Here is a 20853-nt window from a genome sequence, read left to right on the forward strand (position 1 = left end):
TCGAAGGCGCGAGCAAAGTTGACCTTGGAAGGTTTCCGAGGCTGAAAAATTGCTTCGGTTGAGGAGAAGCAGACTCGTGAAGATCAGGATCGTCTTTCGAGGACCCCCGAGCGACGAGTCGTCGGCTCCCTTTCTTTTCTTGATCTCTCGAGCTTCTCCGTCCCTCACGAGCTCCCTTCTGCGGTCCAGGAAGTAGATTGGATTCGTATGGCTGGAGGTGAGCTGAAAAACTTTACTGTATGCGCGGAAACAGCTCGGTGGGAGAGCTGAGCGAGGCGGTAGTCCAGCTCGCTCGAAGGCTCCCCACCCTGGGGAGAGAGAACGCGTGTGAAGAGCCGGAGGGCGGCCTATCGTACAAAAGGATGTCACCTCTCAAGGGAAGTTACGAAAAAGATCTGACCGTTGAAGGAAGCTCGGCGAGTCAGAGAATGCTGTGAAGATCAGGACATGGAAGCGGGAAGAAGGAGGACGACGCGTCGAGAAGACCGACCCGACCAGCTGGATCTCAAGAGAGCTGACGGGGTTGGAGGACGCGGTGGGTTCAATATCTTCTCGAGATCAGTAGTCTATACATTACTCTGATACCAACCTCGAAGGTCGAAAGATCAGTCGCGTCAAACAAAACAAAAACGCCTCCGAGAGCAGGATGGCCTGTCTCCTTCGAAGCTGATCCTCTTCCTCCCTCCCTCTAAACTGCCTCTGTCCCAACCCATCCACTCTCCACTTTGCTCCTGTTCCTCATGGATCCACCCCTCTCCACTCTCTCTCTGAAACGCAGCGTGAGCGGTCCAGGCCCCACGACTCGAACGTCCTTTGTCCCTCCTCCTTCTCCTTCGACCTCGACTCGTTCGAAACGACCCAAGCTCGCCTCCCCTCTCGATCTCGCCTCCACCTCCCACAGCAGTAGATCCGCAGCAAAGGCTAGCAGTAGTATCGGGGTGAAGAAGGATCGGAAACCCTTGGGGAAGCCAGCAGCCGTAGTAGGACGAGGAGGAGGAGGAGAAGGAAGGAAAGGGAAGGCTCGGATGATGATGGATGAGGAGGAACAGCTCGAGCTGAGGAGGTTGGATAACGAGGATGGAGACGAGGAGGAAGAGGAGAAGAACAGTTACGTTTGGGATTTGGTCGGGATCAAGAGGGAGGAGTTGGAGGTACGTTCAGTTGATGAGGGAGGGAGGAGAAGGCAGGAAAGGAAAGGAAAGGTTGAGCTCACCACTTCTTCTTTGGACGCAGGCAGAAACCTTCCTCTTCCTCTCCCAAGCTTACGCTTCTCTACGGGAATCCATGATAGCGAGAGTGGTGGATCCGTTCATAGATTACGCGGAGAATCACACGTCGGTACGTCTCTTCTCGTCCTTCTTCGCCTCTTCCCTCATCCCTTTCAGCCCGTCTCGCTTCTCAGTCTCGCTGACTCCTCTCTCCCTCCTCTCTTATTCTTCCTCCCTCTCAAACAGCCCACAAACCCCACCCTCTCCCATCTCACAGCGCACCTCTCGCCCATCCTAGCCCACCTCAAACCCCTCCTCATCCGTCGCACGCTCGACGTCCTCAAGGACGGAGACGAGGATCTCTACCTCATCACCTCCCCCATCTGCACCGAGGAGATGCTAGATCGGGAAGAGTTCATTTATGTTCGTTTTCCCAACTCTTTTTCCCTTCTCCTAACTTCTTCGTTCCTTCCTCCTCGACTCGGCTCCATCCTTCTGCTTCTCGTCGTTGCTCACACCTCTTTCTTGTTCTCGCCTCGTCCCACCCCTAGGCACCCCTCCGAACCTTGCTCCACACCCTGTACCACACCGAACTCTCCCACTCCTCCAACCTCAACCTCGCTCGCACGCCCGGTCCCGGAGGGAAAACAGCTGGGAACGTGAAGAACGCGCTGGGCTGGGTGCTGTTGAGGATTGCGCAGAGGGGGTTGGAGGATTCGAGGTGGAAGGACGGAAGGGGTGAGACGGTGGAGAGGGTGGGTGGGAGGAGGACGGAGTTTGGGGAGGATGAAGAGGTGGGGAGCGAGGAGGGAGGGAGCGAGGAGGGAGGGGAGGGAGAGACGAGACTGGGTTGATCTATCGTACTGTTTCTTCATTTTGGCGCGACAAAGCTTTTCTTTTGAAAGTATGAAGAAATGTTCGTCTTCCATAGAATCCATAGAGGTCAAACTCAAGCACCCAAAGGGAAAGAACGAAAGGTAAACGACGCGTCGAACCGTCTACTCGGACTTCCCAAAGTACTCCAAAGCTCCCTGAGGGTCGGGCTTGATGGAGTCCGAGTTCTCCGGGGACCTGCGAAAAGAAAACGAACGGACGAAGGGGAGAAGGGAGGGAGGAAGGAGGTCAGGACGCGTTCTCGTTCGTTGGAGAGACGAAAGAAAGAGAGAGGGTCGGGAGAAGATAAGGAAACGAAAAGAGACGTACCAATCAGCAGGGCAAACCTCTCCGTTCTCCTCGTAGAATTGAAGGGCTGAACATCATCGATCACAAGCCAAAAACGAAGTCAGCTCTCTTTCGCTCTCCTTTCCTCGTCTCTCTCCCACCCTCTTCCCACGCCTTTCGTTCACTCCGTACTCACCCTGCACAAGCCTCAAAGTCTCCGTCACGCTCCTTCCGATGGGCAAGTCGTGAATGGTGGAAATTCGAACGGCTCCCGTCGGGTCGATCACGAAGAGACCTCGCAACGCGATTCCGTCGGGGAGGAGGACTCCGTAGTCTTTGGACATTTGGTGGGATTTGTCGGAGAACTGAGAGAGTAGGTGAGGGTCGGAGAGAGGTGGGTTGGGTCGGGTTGGGTGAGTTGTGGAGGGGGGAGAAAAGGACGGGGAAAGGAGAGGAGAGTGAGCTTCGACGACGCGAGAGGACGAGACGGCAGACTTCGGATGGAAGGGCAGACGCACGAGAGGAAGCTTGAGATCAGGGCCGAGACCTCCAGCCTTCCTGGGAGTGTTGGCCCAGGCGAGGTGGGAGCTGAAACGGGGAAGAGAGACGAGGCAGAGAGGTCAGTCGACGCGGTTTGGGAAGTCGGGGAATTCGATTGAAGCGGCGGAGGAAAGAAGCAGAGAAGTTCAACTCACTACTCAGAATCAGTCGAGACAGCGAGGATCTCGGTGTTGAGCTCTCGGAACTCGTCGAGGGCTCGGTTGAAGGAGAGGATCCTGGCAAAGGACGGGAGGACGGGAGAGGAGAGTCAGCGAAGGAGAGACGTTTCCGATAGAGGTGGTCGATTGAACGTACTCGGTAGGGCACACGAAAGTCCAGTCCATGGGGTAGAAGAGAAGGACGAGCCACTTTCCAGCGTAATCCTCGAGGGAGACGTCGTGGAAGGCTCCATCAGCGACGGCCGTTCCCTGTCATCGAGAGAAACGAGCAGAGAGAGGCGGAAACGAAGGGAAGGGAAGAGAAGGGAGAGAAGAAGAAACAAGGGGAGAAGAAGGGCGAGGTTAGTTTCGAGCTAGACTTCTTAGGGAGAGGATGCGAGCTCAGAGGAAGAGGAGGGAAGCGTTGAGCTCGAAGGGAAGGAGCGCGGAAGGGGACGTGAGCTTCTACAAACGTACAGAGAAGGAAGGAGCGGCCTGCGAAAACAGAAGAAACGAGAAGGGTCGTCAGTCGAGCATGGCTGTTCGATTAGTGAAGATTTTGAAAGCTCACCATCTGAACGTGAACCTTTCCCTGAGCTCGAACGGGCTCGGGAGGGAAACCACCTCCCAACATCTCGTTCTCCCAGGCAGTATCGTATGGGTTCATCTCGTCCTCCTCGTCCTCTTCCTGCTCCTGTTCGAGAGCAGCCTGATCCTCCTGTTGAGCGGAAGCGGAAGCCTTGAGGGCGTCGACTTCACCGTCCTTTCGAACTCGGAGAGAAGTCGAGATGGATCGAGAGGAGGAGATGGCGGAGAACCGAGGAAGAGCGACGGCTGAGGCTCGGATGGCTCGAGTGGAGGAGGAGGTGAGGAGAGTTCGGAAGAGGGGAGCAGATCGGAACATGGCTAAGAAAAGAGTAGATGAGAGTTGAGGATCAAAAGGAAAAGGGGAAGGACGACGCTTCCCGAGGCCCGACCCTCCGAAATCTCACTGAAAAGAACTCGAGTCGATGCTTCCCTCCCAACGTTCATCTTCTCCCTAAAAAGTGAGTCAGAAAAGCTTCTCTCCTTCTCGTAGAAGAAGATACTGACCTCCCCTACCTTCTACTCAGATGTCTTCTGCCATCCGATCCGCCGCTCGAGCCTACTCTTCCGCTGCTGCCTCCAAGTGAGCTTTCCATCGATTTCCTTTCCTTCCTTCCCTCTCTGACTTCCTCCCCTCTGTTTTTTCCGCTCTTTGTAGGAACGTCTTCGTACGCACGCTCTGTATCTCTGTATCCATGTTCTGATTCCGACCGAATGGCTGATCCGATCGTGCTCTCTTTTTCCATCAGTTTGACGTCCAGAGTGAGCTCGACCTTCCTTCCGTCCTTTCCCTCCTCTCTGTCTCTTCCTCCGTTGCTCACTATCCTTCCCTTCTCCCCTCGTTTAGTCGGAAGCCAGCCCGCTGGTCGAATCACCTTCAAGCTCTACGACGGTTCGTCCCTTGCTCGCCTCGACTCGCTCCCATCTCGTGAAGCTCACATTTCCGTTCCTTCCTTCTTTCCCTTTCCATCAGACGTCGTCCCCAAGGTCGGATCTCTCTCTTGCTCTTCCCATTTCGCTTGCCCCAACTCTTCACTGATCTCCATCATCTCCCTCGTCAACAGACCGCCGCCAACTTCCGAGCTCTCTGCACTGGAGAGAAGGTATCTTCCTCCTCCCTCCTCCTCTCCCTCTTTCCTCGTCTGACCCTCCCCCTTTCTCCTTTTCGTTCTGTATCGCAGGGATTCGGATACGCCGGATCTCCTTTCCACCGAGTCATTCCTGGATTCATGGTTCAGGGAGGTAAGCACAACCTACTCCTCGTTCTTCGGTTCCTGTTTGGTCGACGTTCGACGCGAGCTCACCTTCCTTTGGTTTTCGTCGCAGGTGACTTCACCCGGTTCGTGAACCACGAAAGACGACCGTCTTGATCGGATAGGGCTTGAGCTGACTAGATATTCTGTTTTGGTCGGGACGCTGCAGAGGAAACGGAACCGGAGGAAAGAGCATCTACGGAGAGAAGTTCCCTGGTTCGCTTTCGTCCCTCTCTCCCTTTTCTCAACTCCTCGAGAATCTGAACTGACTTCGTCTCTTACCTTTCGTTCAATCAGACGAGAACGTACGTCTCTTCTCTTCTCCCCTCTTGCTCTCCCTTCGTGCCTCCGTTCACCATCCTGACCTTCCCTCCCCTCTTCCTCGAACCGACTGAAAACAGTTCAACGTAAAGCACACCAAGCGAGGACTGCTCTCCATGGCTAACGCCGGAAAGAACACCAACGGATCCCAGTGAGTCCCGTTCCTTTGTTCTCGCTTCGATCCGTCGCGTCGGTTTCCGGAACGGTGAGCTTTCGAACTTGTCTCTGACGCCCCTTCCTCTCCGCTTTTCTTTAAAACGAACAGGTTCTTCATCACCTCCGGACCTAGTACGTTCCTTCTTTCCCTTCACTTCAAACCCTTTCTTCCTCTCCCAACACGACAAAAACTTCGACCTGACGCTCCTTCCTTTTTCCGTTCATTCTTCCCTCCCTCGTCGCTCTTTCGCCTCCACCAGCCCCCCATCTCAACGGAGCCCACGTCGTCTTCGGAGAGGTCGTTGACGGTTTCCCCGTTCTCGAGGCCATCGAGGCTCGAGGATCCAACTCTGGAAAGACCAGTGAGCCCATGGGAGTCCAGGCCGCTGGGGAGGTTTAATTTAAAGAAGAAGGTTAGGTTTCGGATGTGAATGAAGTGCGAATTGGATTCGAATGGTGGGAGAAAGAAATGGAGGAGGAGAGGGAAGAGAAAGGACTGGGAGAGGGGAGGGAACGAGAGAGACGCGTTGCTTTGCGACTGTTCTCTGAGAGCAAAGCCAAGAAACGAGAGGTCAGAAGCGACGAACCGTATCGACGATGAACGACCTCGTCTCGAACAAAGTAGCTCGAGTCAGTGAGGGCTGAGGTGTTCGAGAATGGCGAGGTGGGTAGGAGGAAGAAGCTCGAGGTGAAGAGGTCCGAGAGCATCAAAAAACCAGACGTCGGTGGAGAAGAGAGCGGGGCTGCTGTGGCTCATAGCGGTTCTCAAACCATAACCGAGAGGGGAAGATGAGGGAAAGGGAGGAGGAGAGAGGGGGCGGGAGAGAGATGCAGTTCGAGGTCAACTTCGTTTCCCTTTCTTTCACTTGACCCCCAACGGCCAGCAACATATTCTCTTCCTCGACTTTTATTGTCTCTCTATCTTCGCATTCTCCTCTTCCTACTCTCTCTGATTCCAGATGTACCACCTCCTCACCGGTCTTCACGCCTACCTCACTCGAAAGGAGACGTTCTCGGTCATTATCATCGGTTTGGACAACGCTGGGAAGACTACGATGCTCGAACAGATCAAGGTGAGCTCTATATCTCTTCTTCTGCTCTCTGGCGCATATTATTCGTCGACGCTCTTACTACGCAAGTAGGAGGGTGGGTACGAAAAACGCTGAAGGTCGAGCTCGAGGACCTTGCCCTCCCTCCTTCCTTCCTCGTCTTCGAAGCTCACCCACCCCCTCCCTTCTTCGTATTTTCCTTCAAAACCTCAGCACCAATACAATCCCAACACTCCTTCTCCAGATGTGACCAAAATTGCTCCTACAGTCGGCCAGGGAGGTGAGCTTTTGAGCTTCATTCGTTTCCCTTCCTCCTCCGTCCGAGCTCACCATCTCCTCCTTCCATTTCCCTTTCCCCTCAGTCGGCAAGATCTCTCTCCCTTCGACAATCCTTCAGTTCTGGGACCTAGGAGGTCAACGAGATATCCGTTCCATCTGGTCCAAGTACTACGAGGAGTGTCACGCTGTCGTCTACGTTGTTGACGCTGCCGATCCAGCGAGGTTGGAGGAAGGATGGGAAGTCTTCGGTTCGTCCCTCTTCTCCCTGACCTCTTCAACCCTGCTCTACCCTCAGCATACAGAGCTCAAGCTGACTTCCCTCCTCTCTTCCTCTTCTCGCCCTTTTAGAATCCGTCCTCTCCTCTCCCTTAACGCTCAACCTCCCTCTCCTCCTCTGCGCCAACAAACAAGATTCCCCCGACGCTCTCTCCGCCACCGACATTCGAGAATCCTACGAGTCCTGGGCTGAGAATAGGAGGGTTCAGCTGAAGATGGACAAGGGGAGACATTCGAGGAGTCTGTCGATGGCTGGAGGAGGAGGAGGAGGATCGGACGCGGTGGGAGGAGGAAGTGGGTTGGGAGAGGAGGAGGAGGCAATGATGGAAGGGAGAGGTGGAAGTTTGGAGGTGTTGGGTGTTAGTGGGCTGGAAGGGTGAGTGCTCCGTGTTTGTTTGCGAGCGGTGATTGATGTGTGGGAGGAGAGGGAATATCAAAAGGATCGAGGCTGACTCCTCGTTCCGGACGCGTTTTTCTTCTTTCATCGCAGGACTGGAGTTCGAGCAGCCGTAGATTGGCTGTATCTCAGAGTTCAGAACTCTCGGCGCGTGTGAGTGGTCTCTCTTTCACTCCTACTCTTCGAGATCTTAGCCCGAAATCGACATGCTGACTGTTTTCGTTTCTTTCTTCGCTCAGAGAGGATCGCTAGCTCTACCCTCGTTTCGTTCCGGTTGGAACTCATCTCAGCTATATATCACGACTTCACGACATCTTTCTACCTTTAACCGGAGCTCTCCATGAGATCACCAAGGCCGAGTCGACGAGGGAGCTCGAGCAGCTTCTTCTCGACAAGGTCTAGATACTGCGACGTCTCTAGTAGTCTATTTGAGGTCAACTCCTCTCGAATGAGCGATATTGCGTTCAGCTCCGAGTCTGCAAAACGAGAAAGGGCCGGACTCATTAGCTTGTTCATCCTGCGCTCCCGTCGACGCGTCAAGTCTTCGCCAACTCACCTTCTCAGCTCCCGAATACCTCATCACTCCCTCGTAAACGAACAATGCTGAAGCACTGAAAAGGTGAACCATTGAGAACGAAGTCAGCTGATCGGTTCGAGGGAGGGAGAGAGAGCGGGAAGAGAGAGCGTCTCACTTGGTAGGGAACGCTCGCAGGACGACGGGAACGAATCCTCGATAGAACCCCTTCCAACCAGCTTCCTTCCAGATGGCACGGACGACGGAAGGGAGACCAGTGTAGCGCGGAGAGGTGAGCGAGTCCGTCATGATTCTATCGACGAGGCGAAGAGAAGAGTCAGGACGAGCTTGAGTCAAGGGAAGAAGGAGAAGAGTACGAACCGATTCTTGACGTTATCGGCTGGCAAAGCTCCCAGCCAGAAGAAGTTGGCTCCTAGACCACCAGCGAGGAAGGTTTGTGTTGGTAGGGAGAGAGCGTAGGGAGTCGAGTCGAGTTTGGCGAACGATCTGAGGACACGTCGAGCATTCGAGAGGACGTGAGACGCGTCGAAGGCATCAAGAGTCGAACTTCAAGACTCACCTCATGAAAATCTCGTATCCCCCAAACATCCATGCGAAGTTACTGAGGACGGAGCGAAAAGGAAGAGGGTGAGCTTGAGCTTCCCAAAACGAGCTCGAAAAGGGAAAGAGGAAGAACGACTCACGCCCTGAACGCCAACGAAGCTGCAAACCCTCTATACAGTCCCAACACTCCTTGCTCCCTCACAACCTGCTTCGCACAATCTATAGGCCCCGAGAACTGCTTCTTCACCGGCGGACTCGACGAGGCTGCCGACGAGGAGGAGTAAAGGGAAAGCGCTGTCGGCGCGAGTTGAAGTTGTAGTTTCGCCTTGAGGAGTTCGATAGGGTGGGCGATGAAGGAACTGTGAAATCGAAAAGGATGAAGCAGGTTAGTCACCCCTTCAAGAAGGAAGAGAGAGACCTCGAGAACTCGAACTAACTTCGAAAACCCAGCTAGCATGCCGGCGACGGTGTGACCCAGCACGCTCAACCTCCTCCCCTCCCCGTTCGCCTCTCCAAAGCCATGCTCGAGTAGAATGATTCGATAGTTGTGTAAACTTCCTAGGAGGACCGAGTCACTCATCATCCAACCGACGGCTATTCGAAAAGGAAAACGAAGAGAAAGAACGGTTCAGCCCAAGGTACAGCGCGTTCCTCTCCCTCCTCGAACCCAGCTTCTCATTCAACGAAGGTTGTGTAAGAAAGATACTAACCTGGCGGAGAAGCACCCTTGTAAAGCGCCAACGGACCCTCCCTACGAACAGTCTGAAGAAGACAATCGACGGCTCCCCGATAGGTCCCTAGAGGTGCGCATTGCATTCTGATCCCCAAAACAGACCAACGAAGAGTGATGAGCTCAAACCGAGCCCTCTCAGCTCTTTCGCCAACCCGACTTCAAGAGAGAAGAGCTCACCTAGTCTTAATCGTATCGAACCTTCAACCGAAACACCTCCCTTCTCGAGTCAGCCCAACTCTTTCTGCCCTCTCTCCCCCACCTCCCCAAGCCAGCTCACTCACGGATGTCCAACAGAAAGTTTCGTCAACCCTTTGAATACCCAACCCGCGAAACACAACGGCGGTCAGCTCGTCGCTCAAACTTCAAGGGAAGGAAACGTCGAGCTCTCGCTTAGTCGTTTGAGCTCGAGCTCAACAAGAGGAGGGAAGGAAGAACGAACCAGAGCAAACCCCAGCTGCGAAACCTACGAGTCGGACGTTACTTGACGGTGGTGTCGAAGCCGACGCCGTTTGTATCGAGCTCATCGGAGAAGGTGGTAGGTGGGAGGTGGAGGGAGAAGGAGGAGGGCTGAGGGCTGAGGGGAGGGAAGGAGATCGATGGTCGGAGGGATCGGCTCGTTTGTCGCTATTGCCTGACTTGAAGATTTGATGAGGACCTGCGAGCTCGCCGGCGGATAGTCTGTTTTTGAACGGGAAGGGGGAGAGGGTGGAGAGATGGTTGAAGGGGAAGGAAAAGGTGAGCTCGAGCTCGACGATTTCGAGGAGCTCGCTCGGCTCGATCGGCTTTTTCAGCCGAGAAGAAGAAAGGCAGCAAGTTTTGTCTTGCTTGCAATAGAAGACCAGAGGAGAAGGACAGAAGAAATAATCCATAGGGTAAGAGTAAAGAGACCCCCGACCCAAAGAACCCCTCAAGCTTGTTCGAATCGAGTCGAGTCAAGTCGAGCTCAACTCCTCCTGTACGCGTCGGTTCAGTGCCCTCCTTTCATCTCTTCTTCCGTCCCGTTCCATCCCCTTGCTTCTGGGTACCTGTTTTCATCCCGAGCCCAAACGAAGAAACGATCAGGCCTCGATCTCGAAACGCAAGGGAACGAAACGAAGAGCTCACCTCTCCTCCTCCTCCGCGACCCTTACGCTCTAGTTCGAGATCAAGCTTGCATGCTTCGAAGCAGTTGGATCGGTGGTCACTTGAGGCTTCATCAACTTCTTGAGGAACTCGGGCTGCTGCAGGAGGGCCGTGAGCACTTCTCGATCTTGTCCGACGGGTCTGTTGAGAAACGAAGCGGGCAAAAAGAAAGGCAGGAAGTCAGGTAAAGAAGGAGAGGTAAGGAGCAAATTCGGGCATACCCGAGAGTCTGGAGCAGCTCGGAACTGGAAAGAAAGCGACGCAAGGGAGGAAGAATCAGTTCGACAAAAAGTCGACGCGTCGAGAGGTCGGAGCCGGGACGTACACCTTCGCTGGATCGAGTCCGTCGAGTAGGATCTGGAGAGCATCGAAGTTTGGTGAGATGTATTTGGGTCCAGTGGCTTGAGGGCATGGTTGAGAAGAGGGAGGAGCGACGGCGAGGGGAGGGAGAGGACGTCCCGTTGAAGTCAAAGTCAAGGGAGGTCGTCGTGGCTCTTGCCTCTGATCCTGCTTCGGTTTCGACGTCGGAATCTGTTTTTTAGGTGGCTTGTGATAGACGATGCTGATTCGAGAGCCACGAAGAACAGTTCCTACGAGAAACGAGAAAGAAGAAGGCCGGGTCAGAACTCGAGGAAGGAGAGCGAACGAGAGAAAGGATCGAACCGTCCATCGTCGTCATAGCAGTCCTCGCATCCTCCCTCGACCTTCAAATTGCATTCCAAAAAATTAAAGAAGTCAGTCAGAAGTCGATCTCGAGCTCAGCAAACGAAAAGCCGACGACGCGTTCCGAAACGCACCTGAAACAAACAAACCCATGCCCCATCGCCACCGCACTCGCAATAGGTCCAAATCGTCGGAAGACAGCGTAGAGATCCGAGGTAGTGACGGTCGAGGCCAGTCCGCTGATCCGAAGGTTGTTGGGGTCGATGACCTTTCCGTCGGGAGTCAGCTCGAGACGACCTGTTCGTTTAGATTCGACGAGGCCGCTGTTTGGGAAGGAGGATATCAAAAAGGTCAGCGATGAATAGGAAGAGAGATGGGAGGATGGTACGTACCAAGCAGATTCGAAGCCTCGAGGTTGGGTTGGTCTGAGAGAGAGGGAAGAAGGAGATGTGAAACGAGGTCAGCGACGAGAATGGAGCAAGAGTGGAGAACGACTGACGTTCTAGGACGGCGAGGTGGACGAGGGATGGGATGTGACGAAGAAGAAGACGAGGTAGCGGTGGTTTGAGAGACGGTAGAGAAAGGTCTAGCGATGAACAGTAGGACGAGTCAGCATCTGAGTCGAGAGAAATCAAGACGCGTCGAGGACTCACGACGTCAACTCCCTCGTTCTCAACTTCTCCCTCTCCTCCACCTCCTCCTCTAACCCAAGCGATGACGAACGCTCTCCCTCCTCACTCTCCTCCTCACAAATCAACCTCCTCTTAGCACCTCGGCCCTCCTGCTCCTCCTCGTCGGTCGTCGCGTCTACCCTGCTCATGACCCAGCGCAAAACGTCAGTCCACCCTCTCTCCTCCCGACCCATTTCCCAAACAAACCGAAAGAACTCACTCTAGTTTCCTCTTCTCCCCGACCTCCTGCTCCTTCTTCACCTCTCCCTCTCCCTCTCCCTCTCCCTGCCCAATCCTCTCCTTGTTCTCCCTCTCCCTCATTTTCCAGAACTGAAGATACACCTGCGAGCTTGGCTTCCCTGGGAAATCTTCTTCCACGTACTGCTCAACCAGTCAAAACCAAAAACAGGAAAGAAGGTGATGAAGAGGACGCGCCGACGGAACAGGACGCGTTTGGACTCACCGTCTTGACATACTCCCTCAAGTTCATTCCTCCCTGGTATATTCTGAGCTCTTCGAGGTGTCGGGAGAAGAAGGACAGATCTGAGGTTGACCAGGTCGTGAGCTGTGGTTTGGATTTTGGTGCGCTGAGGAAGAAGAAGTGGGAGATGAGCTAGCTCAAAGAGAGAACAGAGGAGCGAGCTAGAGGTGAGGACGAACGAGGATTTGGTGTTGTTGGTGACTGGATGAATTGAGGGTTGGAGTTGAGTGGGAGTGAGAGGGGAGGTGGTGGTGCTAAAGAAGAAGGAGGAGAAAGAAGAACAGATCAGGACGAGGAGGAGAGGAGATGTGGCGAATCGAACGGGACTCACTCGTCGCGCGCGTTCGAGCTTGCTTCAACGACAGCCTCGGGATGAGAGTCGTGTGGAAACCTCGCAGGGGCTGGAGTAGCACCGAGGTCGGATCGGGTGGAAGGAGTAGGACCGGAGGGATTTCGGTTTCGAGGGAGGGGGACGGAGGTGCCGGGAGGAGGAGAGACGTTGTTGGGGAGCAGGAGATGATGGTTCTGAGAGGGTTGGTTTGGGATGTAGCTTCGACAGCAGGACGGACCAGGAGGGAAGATATCAGCAGCTCTTCTCTCGAGAACAGGAAAACCTGCGAAACAGAAGATGAAAAAAGGAAGACGAGCTCACCTTCTCTCCTCCCCCTCCCTCGTCCTCCATCCCCCTCCGCCTTCGTTCACCTCATTCCCACCCCAACCCCAGCCCCAGCCAGGCCCATAGCCCCACTGCTGGTACTCCATTTCGTTGTAAAAAGAAGGATCGTAGTAGAAAGCAGTGGAGTAGTCGAAGAAGGAGGGATCCATTCTTGAGCTCGGCGAGTCGGTGGGTGGAGCGAGGGTGGAAGGGCGAACTGCTGTTTGATCTGGATGTAGGAAAGACGAGGAAAGACGAGCGGTTGATCCGAGTGAGAAGGAGGGTTTGGATTTACTGGGAGAAGAGGACGAGATGGTGATGGTTGGTGGGTTGGGGCGAAAGAGATGGGGAAGAGCTCAAGGAGAAGGAAAGGGTAAGGGTCAAGTTCAAGGCATAGCCGTCTCCATTTATTTCTACTTTCTCTCCAAAAAGAGAAACGCGACTTCTTCTAGTTTCTGTTACTACTAGAAAACGGAAGTCAAGAGCTGTCAGCGAGTGTATGGAAACAAGAGGAAACAGAGCTCAAATCGAAGCTCAAGCTCATCTTCCTCCTCCCCTCCCCTTCCTCCGTTCTCCCGTCTGCTTCCTCGAAGCGCGTCGCGTCGTCGCGTCGACCTCGAGGCGCATACAGGCCTCTTGGAGGAACAGAACCGAGAGAGCTCATCGACGTTGGCTGCAAGAGCTCTGGAAAAGGAGGAGAGCGAGCTCAAGCACTCGGCGCAGTTTCAGGCGAGGTCGAAGACAAGGTGAGAGAGAGCCTGCTCTCAACGACCACCTAGACTGTAGATCGGACGCAGAGCATTAGCACAAGCTCAGTCGAATCGTTCCAAGCAAGGAGGAAGTTTTGCTCCCCTTCGCCAGCGACAGCGGACGAGCCTGGTCAGTGAGGTTGAGCTCAACTTCAGCCCTCCCTCCCTCCTTCCATCGACGCTTCACTCTCAGCAGCTCCAACTCTCAGATCCCAGCGCCGCACGGTTGGAAGCTTCTACACCAACAGCTCCTAGTCTACATCTCGCCTCAAGTGGTTCAGCAGCGTCTCTATCGAGCGAGGACGGCGGAGGAAGGACTGAAACGTTGAGCTCGAGCTCCTCGATCCTTCTTCTCCACTCACCTTCAAACCTACCTTTCCCTCCCTTCCGCCAACCGTCCGGCCATTGCTGTGTACGTGAGGGAGAAGGTGAAGTGGGATTTTGAGGGGAGGAGCGAGAGGAACAAGATGGGTGAAGGTGGGTAAGCAGAAGATGACGAGGGAGAGGGCAGTGGTGAGGAGGAGAAGAAGGAAGAGAAAGGGGGGGAAAGTGGGGAAGAAGATAGTGAGAGTGAGTTGAGCGAGGAGGAGGACGAGAGGGAGGAGGAAAGGTGCGTTCGTTCGAGTTGGACGAAGGAGGGGACGGGAGATCAAGCTGATCGCGGTTCGTTCTCAATCGGGTGTGAAGGTCACCTCAAGTCTCGAGTCCGGCTAAGAAGGAGCTACGTCGAATCCAGTCGGACGAGGAGGAGGATGAGAGCGGGAGCGAAAGGAAGAGCGAGACGTCGGAGAGAGATTTGGATCGATCGATGCGAGGAGGGTGAGCGTCCATCCTTGTTTGCGTTCGTAGAAGATTTTCTGACCTTTACCCTCGTTTTACTGTGATTCGGAAGATCGTCGTCGACTTCAAGATCGGAACCGAGACCTCCCAAGCGACCTCGTCTCGACGCGTCGGATGGATCGTCGTGAGTCACCGTCTTTCTTCCGACCTTTCTCGCGCTGACCTTCCTTCCTCTTTCCTTAATCAGGTCGTCATCGAATGGCTCGAGGGATATGCCATCATCATCTCGAGCTCTTCCTCCGATCCCCAAGAAGTCGAAACAGCAGCCTTCCTCGCAGCCTCCTTCTCAGTTCGTCTTCTTCCTTTTTTTTCTCTTCCTTCGTCTAGACTAACCTCCCTCGCCCTCCTTCCTCACAGATCTTCCTCTACAACCACCTCCCAAATCCCAGCTCCTTCTCCCATGGCTCAACAACCTCCTCTTCCGCCCGTCGTAGTCGCTGCAAGGTTCGTCGCTCTCCATCTCGAATCGTCCGACATCGAGCTGAACCCTCCCTTCGCCTCGTCCCCTTCCTCTCCAGACCCGCACCCTTCAAGCCGAACACTCGACGTCTCGTCGCCCTACCGAACGGCAACCTCGTCGATCTTCGAAACCTCCGTCTCATGATGAGCTTGGTTTCGTTGCTATATAGCGCTCGAGTCTTGTTTGGGAAGACAGGTTATGCGACGGGAACGGGGTTCGTTGCCTTTGCTGTGAGTCCTCTCTCTCCCCCTCGTCTTTTCGCCCGATGTGAGCTCCTTGCACTGACCCTCTGTGACCCTCTCCTCTCTTAAAGACAGAGGAAGAAGCTCGATCAGCTCTCGAAGCGATGGACGGTTCGTATCTCGTTTCTTGTCTCTCCCTTCTTCACTCTCTCCTGACCTCGTCTCGTTTCGTTCCTCTTTAGGCAGACGCCTCGGCTCAACTCTCGTCAACGTCACCTACCACTCTCCTTCTCCCTCACGTCGAGACTATCATGCTCAACCTCAGCTCCAACCACGACGAACCACTGCTGCCCTCTTCCGATCCAACTCAGCGATGCGAATCGAATCCCACTCCATTCCTTCCGTCCTCCTTCTCCTCCTCTCCCCAACATCAGCCCGACCACGAACCCCTTCTCCAAACCTTCGAACGATGCTGCAACGTCATCAAAGTCTGGAGCGACGATGACGAGAGAGTCGGTAGCGATCTTGAACGGGCTGGACGCTCGCCGAGGTTGGTGCAATTTTCTCTCTCTCTCTCGCCTCTCCTCCTTTATTCCATTTTTCTTTCCTCGAAACCAACTCACTCATCCTATTCTCCTTTTCCCTTCGTCGTTTCCAGAGACTTTCTTCTCGCACGATTCGGGTTCGTCTCGTTTCCCTCGCACTTCGAACTTCGAGTCATCGCTGACTTTCGACGCGTTGTGATCTTTCGGTCTCGACACAGACCCAACCTCCCATCTTTCGCTGAGCTGGTTCAGATCTTGCAGGAGATGGTGAGGAGTTCCGGGGTGAGGTGGTGAGGGAGGGAAGAGGGAGGGAGAGGGATGACGAGAAGAGGACGGGACGTCTCAATCTGTTTCCGTCGCCTTGCTCCCACATATCTTGGTGCGAAGCTTGATGCACAAAGGAGCCATGAGAAATTAAGGGATGACTATGAAGTTTGAGGAAGTATATTGAGAATCGCGAGAAAGAAGGAGAGACGGAAACCAACGGAATGACCGACGCGTGCATCCCCGACCGACCCTCGATACTCCTCACTCGTACCCATCCCACCTCCAGCAGTCTACTGCCTTCAGAAACCCCTTCCCCGTCTCCTTCTTCCTCTCAGGGCCCAACGTCGTTCTATCCGACGTCCAAGTGACGAGGTTTCGAATCTGGCGAGGGGAGAGCACGGCGACGATCTCAAAGATGACATCCAGGGGAAGGTTGGCGAAGGTGGAGAGGTTTGGTTTGAATCCGGAAGAAGAGGAAGGGGGTGGAGGAGAGGAAGAGGAAGTGGTGCGAGGTTGTTGAAGGAGGATTCGAAGGGGACGACGAAGTGCCAGCGCCGCCTTCTGGGTTCGTTGTTGAAGGGTTCTGTTCCCTGCGAGGGCCGTCCACAATCGACTCGAAAGCCCGTAAGGAGCTGAATGATGGAGGTGGAGGTTGAGAATCGTTTTGTTGTACGTCTCGACCTCCTCGACTAGGTTCGTCTGCCCTTCCAACGTTCTGATCGCTCTGCCGAGATCCAACCCCTCCAGCCCTCTCCTTCCAACTCGAAGGATCTTCAGGATCTCGTCGTCCACGTCCGAATGCGAGACTGTTCCGGCGAGCGAGAGGGTGCGGAGACGAGACCTTGGGAGGACCGCTCGAACTCGTTGAAGGAAGGAGGAGAAGAGATTGGACTCGAAGCCGTGGTTGGTGAGAGCGAGGAATTGGAGTTTGGGCAGGTCTAAGATGGTGTAGAGACCTTCGATGGTTGATTGGCGGAAGTGGAAGCTCAATTCGATGGAAGCGAGGTTGGGGAAGTGAGGAAGGGTTTCGAGGATGATGGGAAGAGGGTTGACTGAACGAGGAAGACGCGTCGGGGCGTCAGTTTCGAGATTCGAACCCTCGTCTCCTTTCTGGCACCAATATCCTAGACTTACAATGCTTCACGACCACCTCGCTACTTTCCTGCTTTCGAGCTTCTGCTCTAAACCAGATCCACCTCTCGGGAACCTTCTGAAGCTCGAACATGAAATCTTCACATCCTTGTCTCCCAAGGACGTGTCCTGCCGTTCCGATATCGATCTGGGTGTGGAAGGGTTGAATCTTGGATCTCACTTTGTTGAAGAGTGCTGGGACAGAAGGTCGAGCTGAAGGGAAGAGAAATGAGGGTCAGCTACCGATCCCAACTCCGCTCCCCGAGGGTCCGCTTCGTGAACTTACCCAGCTCGTTAGAAAGCCTGTCAATGTCGAGTGTGATCCGAGGGTTGGGTCGTGAGTCCTTGAGACTAGCTTTGAAGCGTCGTTTCTGCAATTTTAAGGGCATAGCGAGGAGATGGAGAAAAGGAGAAGAAGATGGTGGTTTGAGGTCAGCTGTGGAAGAGCAGCGAAAGAAAGATAAGGAGGCGGAGTTAGTCAAGAGGTTAGCAACGAACCTCCTCGAGAAAAATATGCGTCTCTCTCTTCTTCACCTCCAAGAGCTCATCCACCTTTGACGCGTCAACCCGTACGACCTCTCGAGCTGTCTCTCCTCCCGACCTCGCTCTCGTGCTCGAGAAACCCCCATGAGATCGAGCAGTCTAGAAAGTGAAGAGATCAGAACCTAAGTTCCGGTGGTCCGTGATAGTACGAAACGAAGACATCTATCCTAGCAGCTCTGTAGATCAAAGCAATGAAGGAGAATCGATCAGCTCGAGTTCGTTTCTCGACGCGTCTCAAAAAAGACGTCCACTCACGCGACTCTGTTCTCCCAACCCTGCAATGTCGAGAGAAGAAGAACAATCCGAGTCATTATTTTGTAACTTTCTCTCACTCGAAGCAAATCTACTCACAGGATATCTTGCAGTAGCTTCCAGAATCACTCGATCGCCGGGCTGAGCCTCACGAATCAGAGGGAAAGAGTTAACAAAAGGAGGACGATCGCGTCGGATTGAGATGATGTGATTTTTGAGGAATTGTCCACTGTGTCATAAAGAGACAAAAGTGAGAAGATCAGGACGAGAAGAGGGAGAGACGAAAGTGGACAGGAGGCGAGACGTGACGAACGCGTGAACGTTGAATTGAATGATTTCTCGACTCTTGGCCACCTCCATATCCACCGAAGCCTTCAGCGTTCCATCCATCGACGACGACAAAGAGAAGCTCCAGGGGTTTGATCTACTCGTTTCGGGAGCTGGTGGGATAACGGTAGGTCGAAGGAGGAAAGCTTGGAAGAAAGAGTTGGAGTTGTTGTAGGTACCTGCGAGAAAAATACAGGAGAGTCAGACTTCGCCGATATAGCGAGGAGCAGTCGGTAGGAAGAGCTCACCATAGTCTTCTGGATAGGAGGACCAGCCTTGATCCTTCGACTTGATGGCGATTCGGATCTCCTCGAGTCGACCTCCTTTTGGAATCGGCGAGGAGACTAGATATGGCCGAGAACGTTGAGTGACGACCCATTGGCGAACGCTTTGAGTGCTTCCGGTGAGAGTGTGATAGGAGGCGAGGAAGAGGATGTCGAGGACGAGTTCAGGAGGGAGGAGGCGAAGGAGAAGCTGAAGCGAAAGGGAGACGTCGCCGAGGAGAGTCAGCGAGGGAGAGGAAGAAGACGAGCACGGAGATATAAAAGGTCGACCTGAGCAGCAGCGTGTAGCCTCCCCAAGCGATGTCTGCGTCGTCGGAAGCGAGAAAGAGCTCTGGAACCTCACCGTTCTCGTCTCGAGCTGCTCGAGAGATGAAGGAGACCAAATCGGACGATCTTCATCTCCGTACGAGTCTGGACGCCGTCTCCTGAGAGCTGCAGCTTTGATGGCTTTTACGTTGATGCGTCGAGAGAGTAAAGGAGAGAGGAGTGTGCTGAGAAGTGGGATTCTGTCAAAGACGAAGGCATAGACGAGCTGAGGAGGGTCGGAGGAGGGCGGAGGGAAGAAGGGTGAGCTTCAGCTCCTTGGAAAGAGAAGAGCGAGACGGGACTTCTGAGGTATCAGGATTGGGAGATTACTCACGAGTGGGAAGATGAGTATGACGCAGATGATCCCAAAAGCGGTGGCCATCGTACATCGTCGTTGGAGGAAAGAAGAGGGAAGAGAGGGAAGCAAGAGTGATGACCGACTTTCCTCCTTCCACGTCGAAGTCCTCTAAACCACCACCAGCCTTGTTTTCAGATCTCGGAAACCTTGAGCTCTTCCCTCAACTCTCCAGCATGCCCTCTTGCGAAGACGACCTCAGTTCGTTTACTCTTCCTTGCCTCCCCTCTACCAATCCTCCGGGAGCTCACTCTTCCTCCCTTCCCTTGTTTCCCCTTCTAGCTCTCACCGATCTCCTCGCCTCTTCCTCAGCGTCCTCTCGCTTAACATCTGGATCCTCAGCAACAACCAATCTCTACGCTCAGATCGATAGAGATCAAGTCTCGGGTCTCAACATCGACGAACCTCGAGCTCCTTCCTCCTCCTCCTCCTCCTCCTCTCGACCTTCGGCATCAATATCGACCAGCAGCAGTAGTACACCGTTATCGAATGGAGGAGAGGGAAGAGCTGGAGAGGCCAAGGTTGTGATCAAGACGTGGGAGGAGAGAGACGACGAGTTTTCTTGGGTGGATAGCGGAGTAGACGATGAAGTGAGCTCACTCCTCTTCCTCCCTTCCTTCTCTTCCCTCCCTCCAAGGATGAGCTCGGAGACGAAAGACCCGATTCGCCAGGCTTCGAGCTGACTTCTCCTTCTTCTTCTCGGTCCGTGTGAGTAGTTGATTTTGACGATCCCTTTCATTCAAAACGTCCGGTGAGCTCGAGCTCGACGCACCTCCCTCCTGCTTTCCTTCGAAGCTCAATCGCCCCTCTTTTCTTCCTTTTAACTCAAGGGTACGATCAATTCTCGTCAAAACAGGTGAGTGTCTTCGATCCAGACCGAGGCTGTTACCGTTGAAAGGCCAAGCTGATACTTTTCGTTCCTCGCGTCGCTTCTTCGTCTTCTTCTCAAGGCCGTGGCGAATACTGTCCTTCCGTTCTCAGAATCTACGCCAATCGTGCAGCAGGGTCAGTTTTGTGTGTCTTCTGTAGAGTTTCTCGTGCTAACCTTTCCTCTCGCTCGTTGCAGCCTCACCTTCCCTGACAGTCTACCAGTTTCGGCAGGAGGACTCAAACCATCGCAGGAAATTGCACTCCTATCCTCCTCCTCCTCGACATTGGGAGTGACCGAGTACCCTTTGAAGGTGTCGGTGTTTACGGACGTGGTTTCGCTTAGTCTCTACTTTGGAGCCTCGGAGGGAGGGGAGAAGACGCGCATCTAGTGAGTTGTTTTGTTTCTTTTCGTCCTCATCGCGTCAGAAAAAGACTGACTGTCTCTTCTTCTCTTTTTGGTAGCTTTGTCGGATGCAACGGAGACCCAAGAAATCCTTCCAAGTCGCACGACAGCGAGATGACGTTCGTCCTTTCCTTCTTTCCCACCACCCTCCCAACGCGTCCACGACGTTTCTCCGCTGACCTTCCCTCTTTCTCTTTCCTCTTTCGATCCTCTTTCGATCCTCTTTCTCCTCTTCGCCCTCTCAAAGCATACCAGCAGCACAGGTTCGTCCACCCACTCTTTTGCTCCACGAAGATCGATCTCCCTCAGCTGACCTTCTTTTTGTTGTTTCGACGCGTCGTTCTCCAGGGAGCCGATGCGCCCATCGACTCGTTGCGGGAGACTGCTACTCCTAGAAATAGCACTATTCGGTAGATCTATGCGTTTCCCTTTCGTATCTCCCTTTCAAGGGAACAGAGAGCATGTCAGAACGAACAGGCGTCGCAGTCTCGTTCCTCCTTAGTCTCGTTTTGGAGGAGACGTCGTTGAAGGCTCGCCTTCGTTTCCTTCTTCC

At 54.0% G+C, this 20853-nt stretch overlaps 11 protein-coding genes across 11 annotated transcripts; 5 read left to right on the forward strand and 6 right to left on the reverse strand.

The window, feature by feature from the left end:
• The first annotated feature begins 413 nt into the window (after positions 1 to 413).
• Positions 414 to 1994, forward strand: BDY24DRAFT_400599 (uncharacterized protein). The gene is made up of 4 exons (XM_076641975.1): positions 414 to 535; positions 605 to 1151; positions 1234 to 1338; positions 1455 to 1994. Exons 2-4 carry the CDS (start codon positions 741 to 743, stop codon positions 1869 to 1871), a joined length of 933 nt encoding a protein of 310 aa, XP_076493405.1. The 5' UTR covers positions 414 to 535; positions 605 to 740; the 3' UTR covers positions 1872 to 1994.
• Positions 1995 to 2036: 42 nt separating this feature from the next.
• BDY24DRAFT_400601 (peroxiredoxin) lies at positions 2037 to 4082 on the reverse strand. Its single transcript, XM_076641976.1, has 8 exons — positions 3639 to 4082; positions 3545 to 3562; positions 3225 to 3337; positions 3065 to 3145; positions 2888 to 2957; positions 2566 to 2734; positions 2412 to 2457; positions 2037 to 2279 (listed from the first exon to the last, which is right to left on the reverse strand). Exons 1-8 carry the CDS (start codon positions 3969 to 3971, stop codon positions 2207 to 2209), a joined length of 903 nt encoding a protein of 300 aa, XP_076493406.1. The 5' UTR covers positions 3972 to 4082; the 3' UTR covers positions 2037 to 2206.
• Positions 4083 to 4084: 2 nt separating this feature from the next.
• BDY24DRAFT_400603 (cyclophilin) lies at positions 4085 to 5830 on the forward strand. The gene is made up of 14 exons (XM_076641977.1): positions 4085 to 4113; positions 4180 to 4235; positions 4311 to 4320; positions 4402 to 4414; positions 4500 to 4544; positions 4626 to 4639; positions 4717 to 4755; positions 4834 to 4894; positions 4979 to 4991; positions 5075 to 5121; positions 5203 to 5210; positions 5307 to 5377; positions 5492 to 5514; positions 5643 to 5830. Exons 2-14 carry the CDS (start codon positions 4180 to 4182, stop codon positions 5780 to 5782), a joined length of 540 nt encoding a protein of 179 aa, XP_076493407.1. The 5' UTR covers positions 4085 to 4113; the 3' UTR covers positions 5783 to 5830.
• Positions 5831 to 6341: 511 nt separating this feature from the next.
• BDY24DRAFT_355121 (P-loop containing nucleoside triphosphate hydrolase protein) lies at positions 6342 to 7540 on the forward strand (the record flags this gene model as incomplete). Its single annotated transcript, XM_076637774.1, has 6 exons — positions 6342 to 6455; positions 6645 to 6711; positions 6794 to 6958; positions 7059 to 7226; positions 7293 to 7362; positions 7477 to 7540. The coding sequence occupies 6 exons, from the start codon at positions 6342 to 6344 to the stop codon at positions 7538 to 7540; spliced, it is 648 nt and encodes a 215-aa protein (XP_076493408.1).
• Positions 7541 to 7659: 119 nt separating this feature from the next.
• On the reverse strand, positions 7660 to 10155 carry BDY24DRAFT_185376 (mitochondrial carrier domain-containing protein). The gene is made up of 10 exons (XM_076636353.1): positions 9634 to 10155; positions 9476 to 9503; positions 9372 to 9392; positions 9172 to 9278; positions 8602 to 9055; positions 8478 to 8519; positions 8279 to 8404; positions 8076 to 8210; positions 7940 to 7994; positions 7660 to 7859 (listed from the first exon to the last, which is right to left on the reverse strand). Exons 1-10 carry the CDS (start codon positions 10061 to 10063, stop codon positions 7848 to 7850), a joined length of 1410 nt encoding a protein of 469 aa, XP_076493409.1. The 5' UTR covers positions 10064 to 10155; the 3' UTR covers positions 7660 to 7847.
• On the reverse strand, positions 10042 to 11933 carry BDY24DRAFT_400611 (RNA recognition motif domain-containing protein). The gene is made up of 9 exons (XM_076641978.1): positions 11633 to 11933; positions 11479 to 11565; positions 11372 to 11404; positions 11114 to 11302; positions 10980 to 11020; positions 10642 to 10906; positions 10538 to 10561; positions 10299 to 10457; positions 10042 to 10219 (listed from the first exon to the last, which is right to left on the reverse strand). Exons 1-8 carry the CDS (start codon positions 11842 to 11844, stop codon positions 10328 to 10330), a joined length of 981 nt encoding a protein of 326 aa, XP_076493410.1. The 5' UTR covers positions 11845 to 11933; the 3' UTR covers positions 10042 to 10219; positions 10299 to 10327.
• BDY24DRAFT_185482 (uncharacterized protein) lies at positions 11741 to 13120 on the reverse strand. The gene is made up of 5 exons (XM_076636355.1): positions 12784 to 13120; positions 12463 to 12681; positions 12311 to 12385; positions 12114 to 12237; positions 11741 to 12031 (listed from the first exon to the last, which is right to left on the reverse strand). Exons 1-5 carry the CDS (start codon positions 12954 to 12956, stop codon positions 11867 to 11869), a joined length of 756 nt encoding a protein of 251 aa, XP_076493411.1. The 5' UTR covers positions 12957 to 13120; the 3' UTR covers positions 11741 to 11866.
• An 809-nt stretch (positions 13121 to 13929) lies between these two features.
• On the forward strand, positions 13930 to 15916 carry BDY24DRAFT_185395 (uncharacterized protein). Its single transcript, XM_076636354.1, has 10 exons — positions 13930 to 14145; positions 14223 to 14354; positions 14428 to 14499; positions 14563 to 14664; positions 14733 to 14819; positions 14894 to 15065; positions 15149 to 15188; positions 15264 to 15567; positions 15676 to 15699; positions 15781 to 15916. Exons 2-10 carry the CDS (start codon positions 14344 to 14346, stop codon positions 15854 to 15856), a joined length of 888 nt encoding a protein of 295 aa, XP_076493412.1. The 5' UTR covers positions 13930 to 14145; positions 14223 to 14343; the 3' UTR covers positions 15857 to 15916.
• A 174-nt stretch (positions 15917 to 16090) lies between these two features.
• On the reverse strand, positions 16091 to 17349 carry BDY24DRAFT_418171 (uncharacterized protein; the record flags this gene model as incomplete). The annotated part of the gene is made up of 3 exons (XM_076643809.1): positions 16091 to 16881; positions 16964 to 17173; positions 17247 to 17349. 3 exons carry the CDS (start codon positions 17347 to 17349, stop codon positions 16091 to 16093), a joined length of 1104 nt encoding a protein of 367 aa, XP_076493413.1.
• A 223-nt stretch (positions 17350 to 17572) lies between these two features.
• BDY24DRAFT_400616 (uncharacterized protein) lies at positions 17573 to 19063 on the reverse strand. The gene is made up of 7 exons (XM_076641979.1): positions 19007 to 19063; positions 18710 to 18898; positions 18331 to 18556; positions 18069 to 18261; positions 17855 to 17984; positions 17759 to 17778; positions 17573 to 17679 (listed from the first exon to the last, which is right to left on the reverse strand). The coding sequence occupies exons 1-7, from the start codon at positions 19052 to 19054 to the stop codon at positions 17619 to 17621; spliced, it is 867 nt and encodes a 288-aa protein (XP_076493414.1). The 5' UTR covers positions 19055 to 19063; the 3' UTR covers positions 17573 to 17618.
• Positions 19064 to 19203: 140 nt separating this feature from the next.
• Positions 19204 to 20714, forward strand: BDY24DRAFT_418173 (PITH domain-containing protein; the record flags this gene model as incomplete). Its single annotated transcript, XM_076643810.1, has 9 exons — positions 19204 to 19228; positions 19310 to 19617; positions 19744 to 19778; positions 19858 to 19883; positions 19978 to 20032; positions 20094 to 20285; positions 20360 to 20419; positions 20548 to 20563; positions 20649 to 20714. The coding sequence occupies 9 exons, from the start codon at positions 19204 to 19206 to the stop codon at positions 20712 to 20714; spliced, it is 783 nt and encodes a 260-aa protein (XP_076493415.1).
• Between the last annotated feature and the right edge of the window lie 139 nt (positions 20715 to 20853).

The sequence above is a fragment of the Mrakia frigida genome (assembly GCF_051309035.1).
Source record: "Mrakia frigida strain ATCC 22029 unplaced genomic scaffold BDY24scaffold_35, whole genome shotgun sequence".
Taxonomy (NCBI): Eukaryota; Fungi; Basidiomycota; class Tremellomycetes; order Cystofilobasidiales; family Mrakiaceae; genus Mrakia; species Mrakia frigida.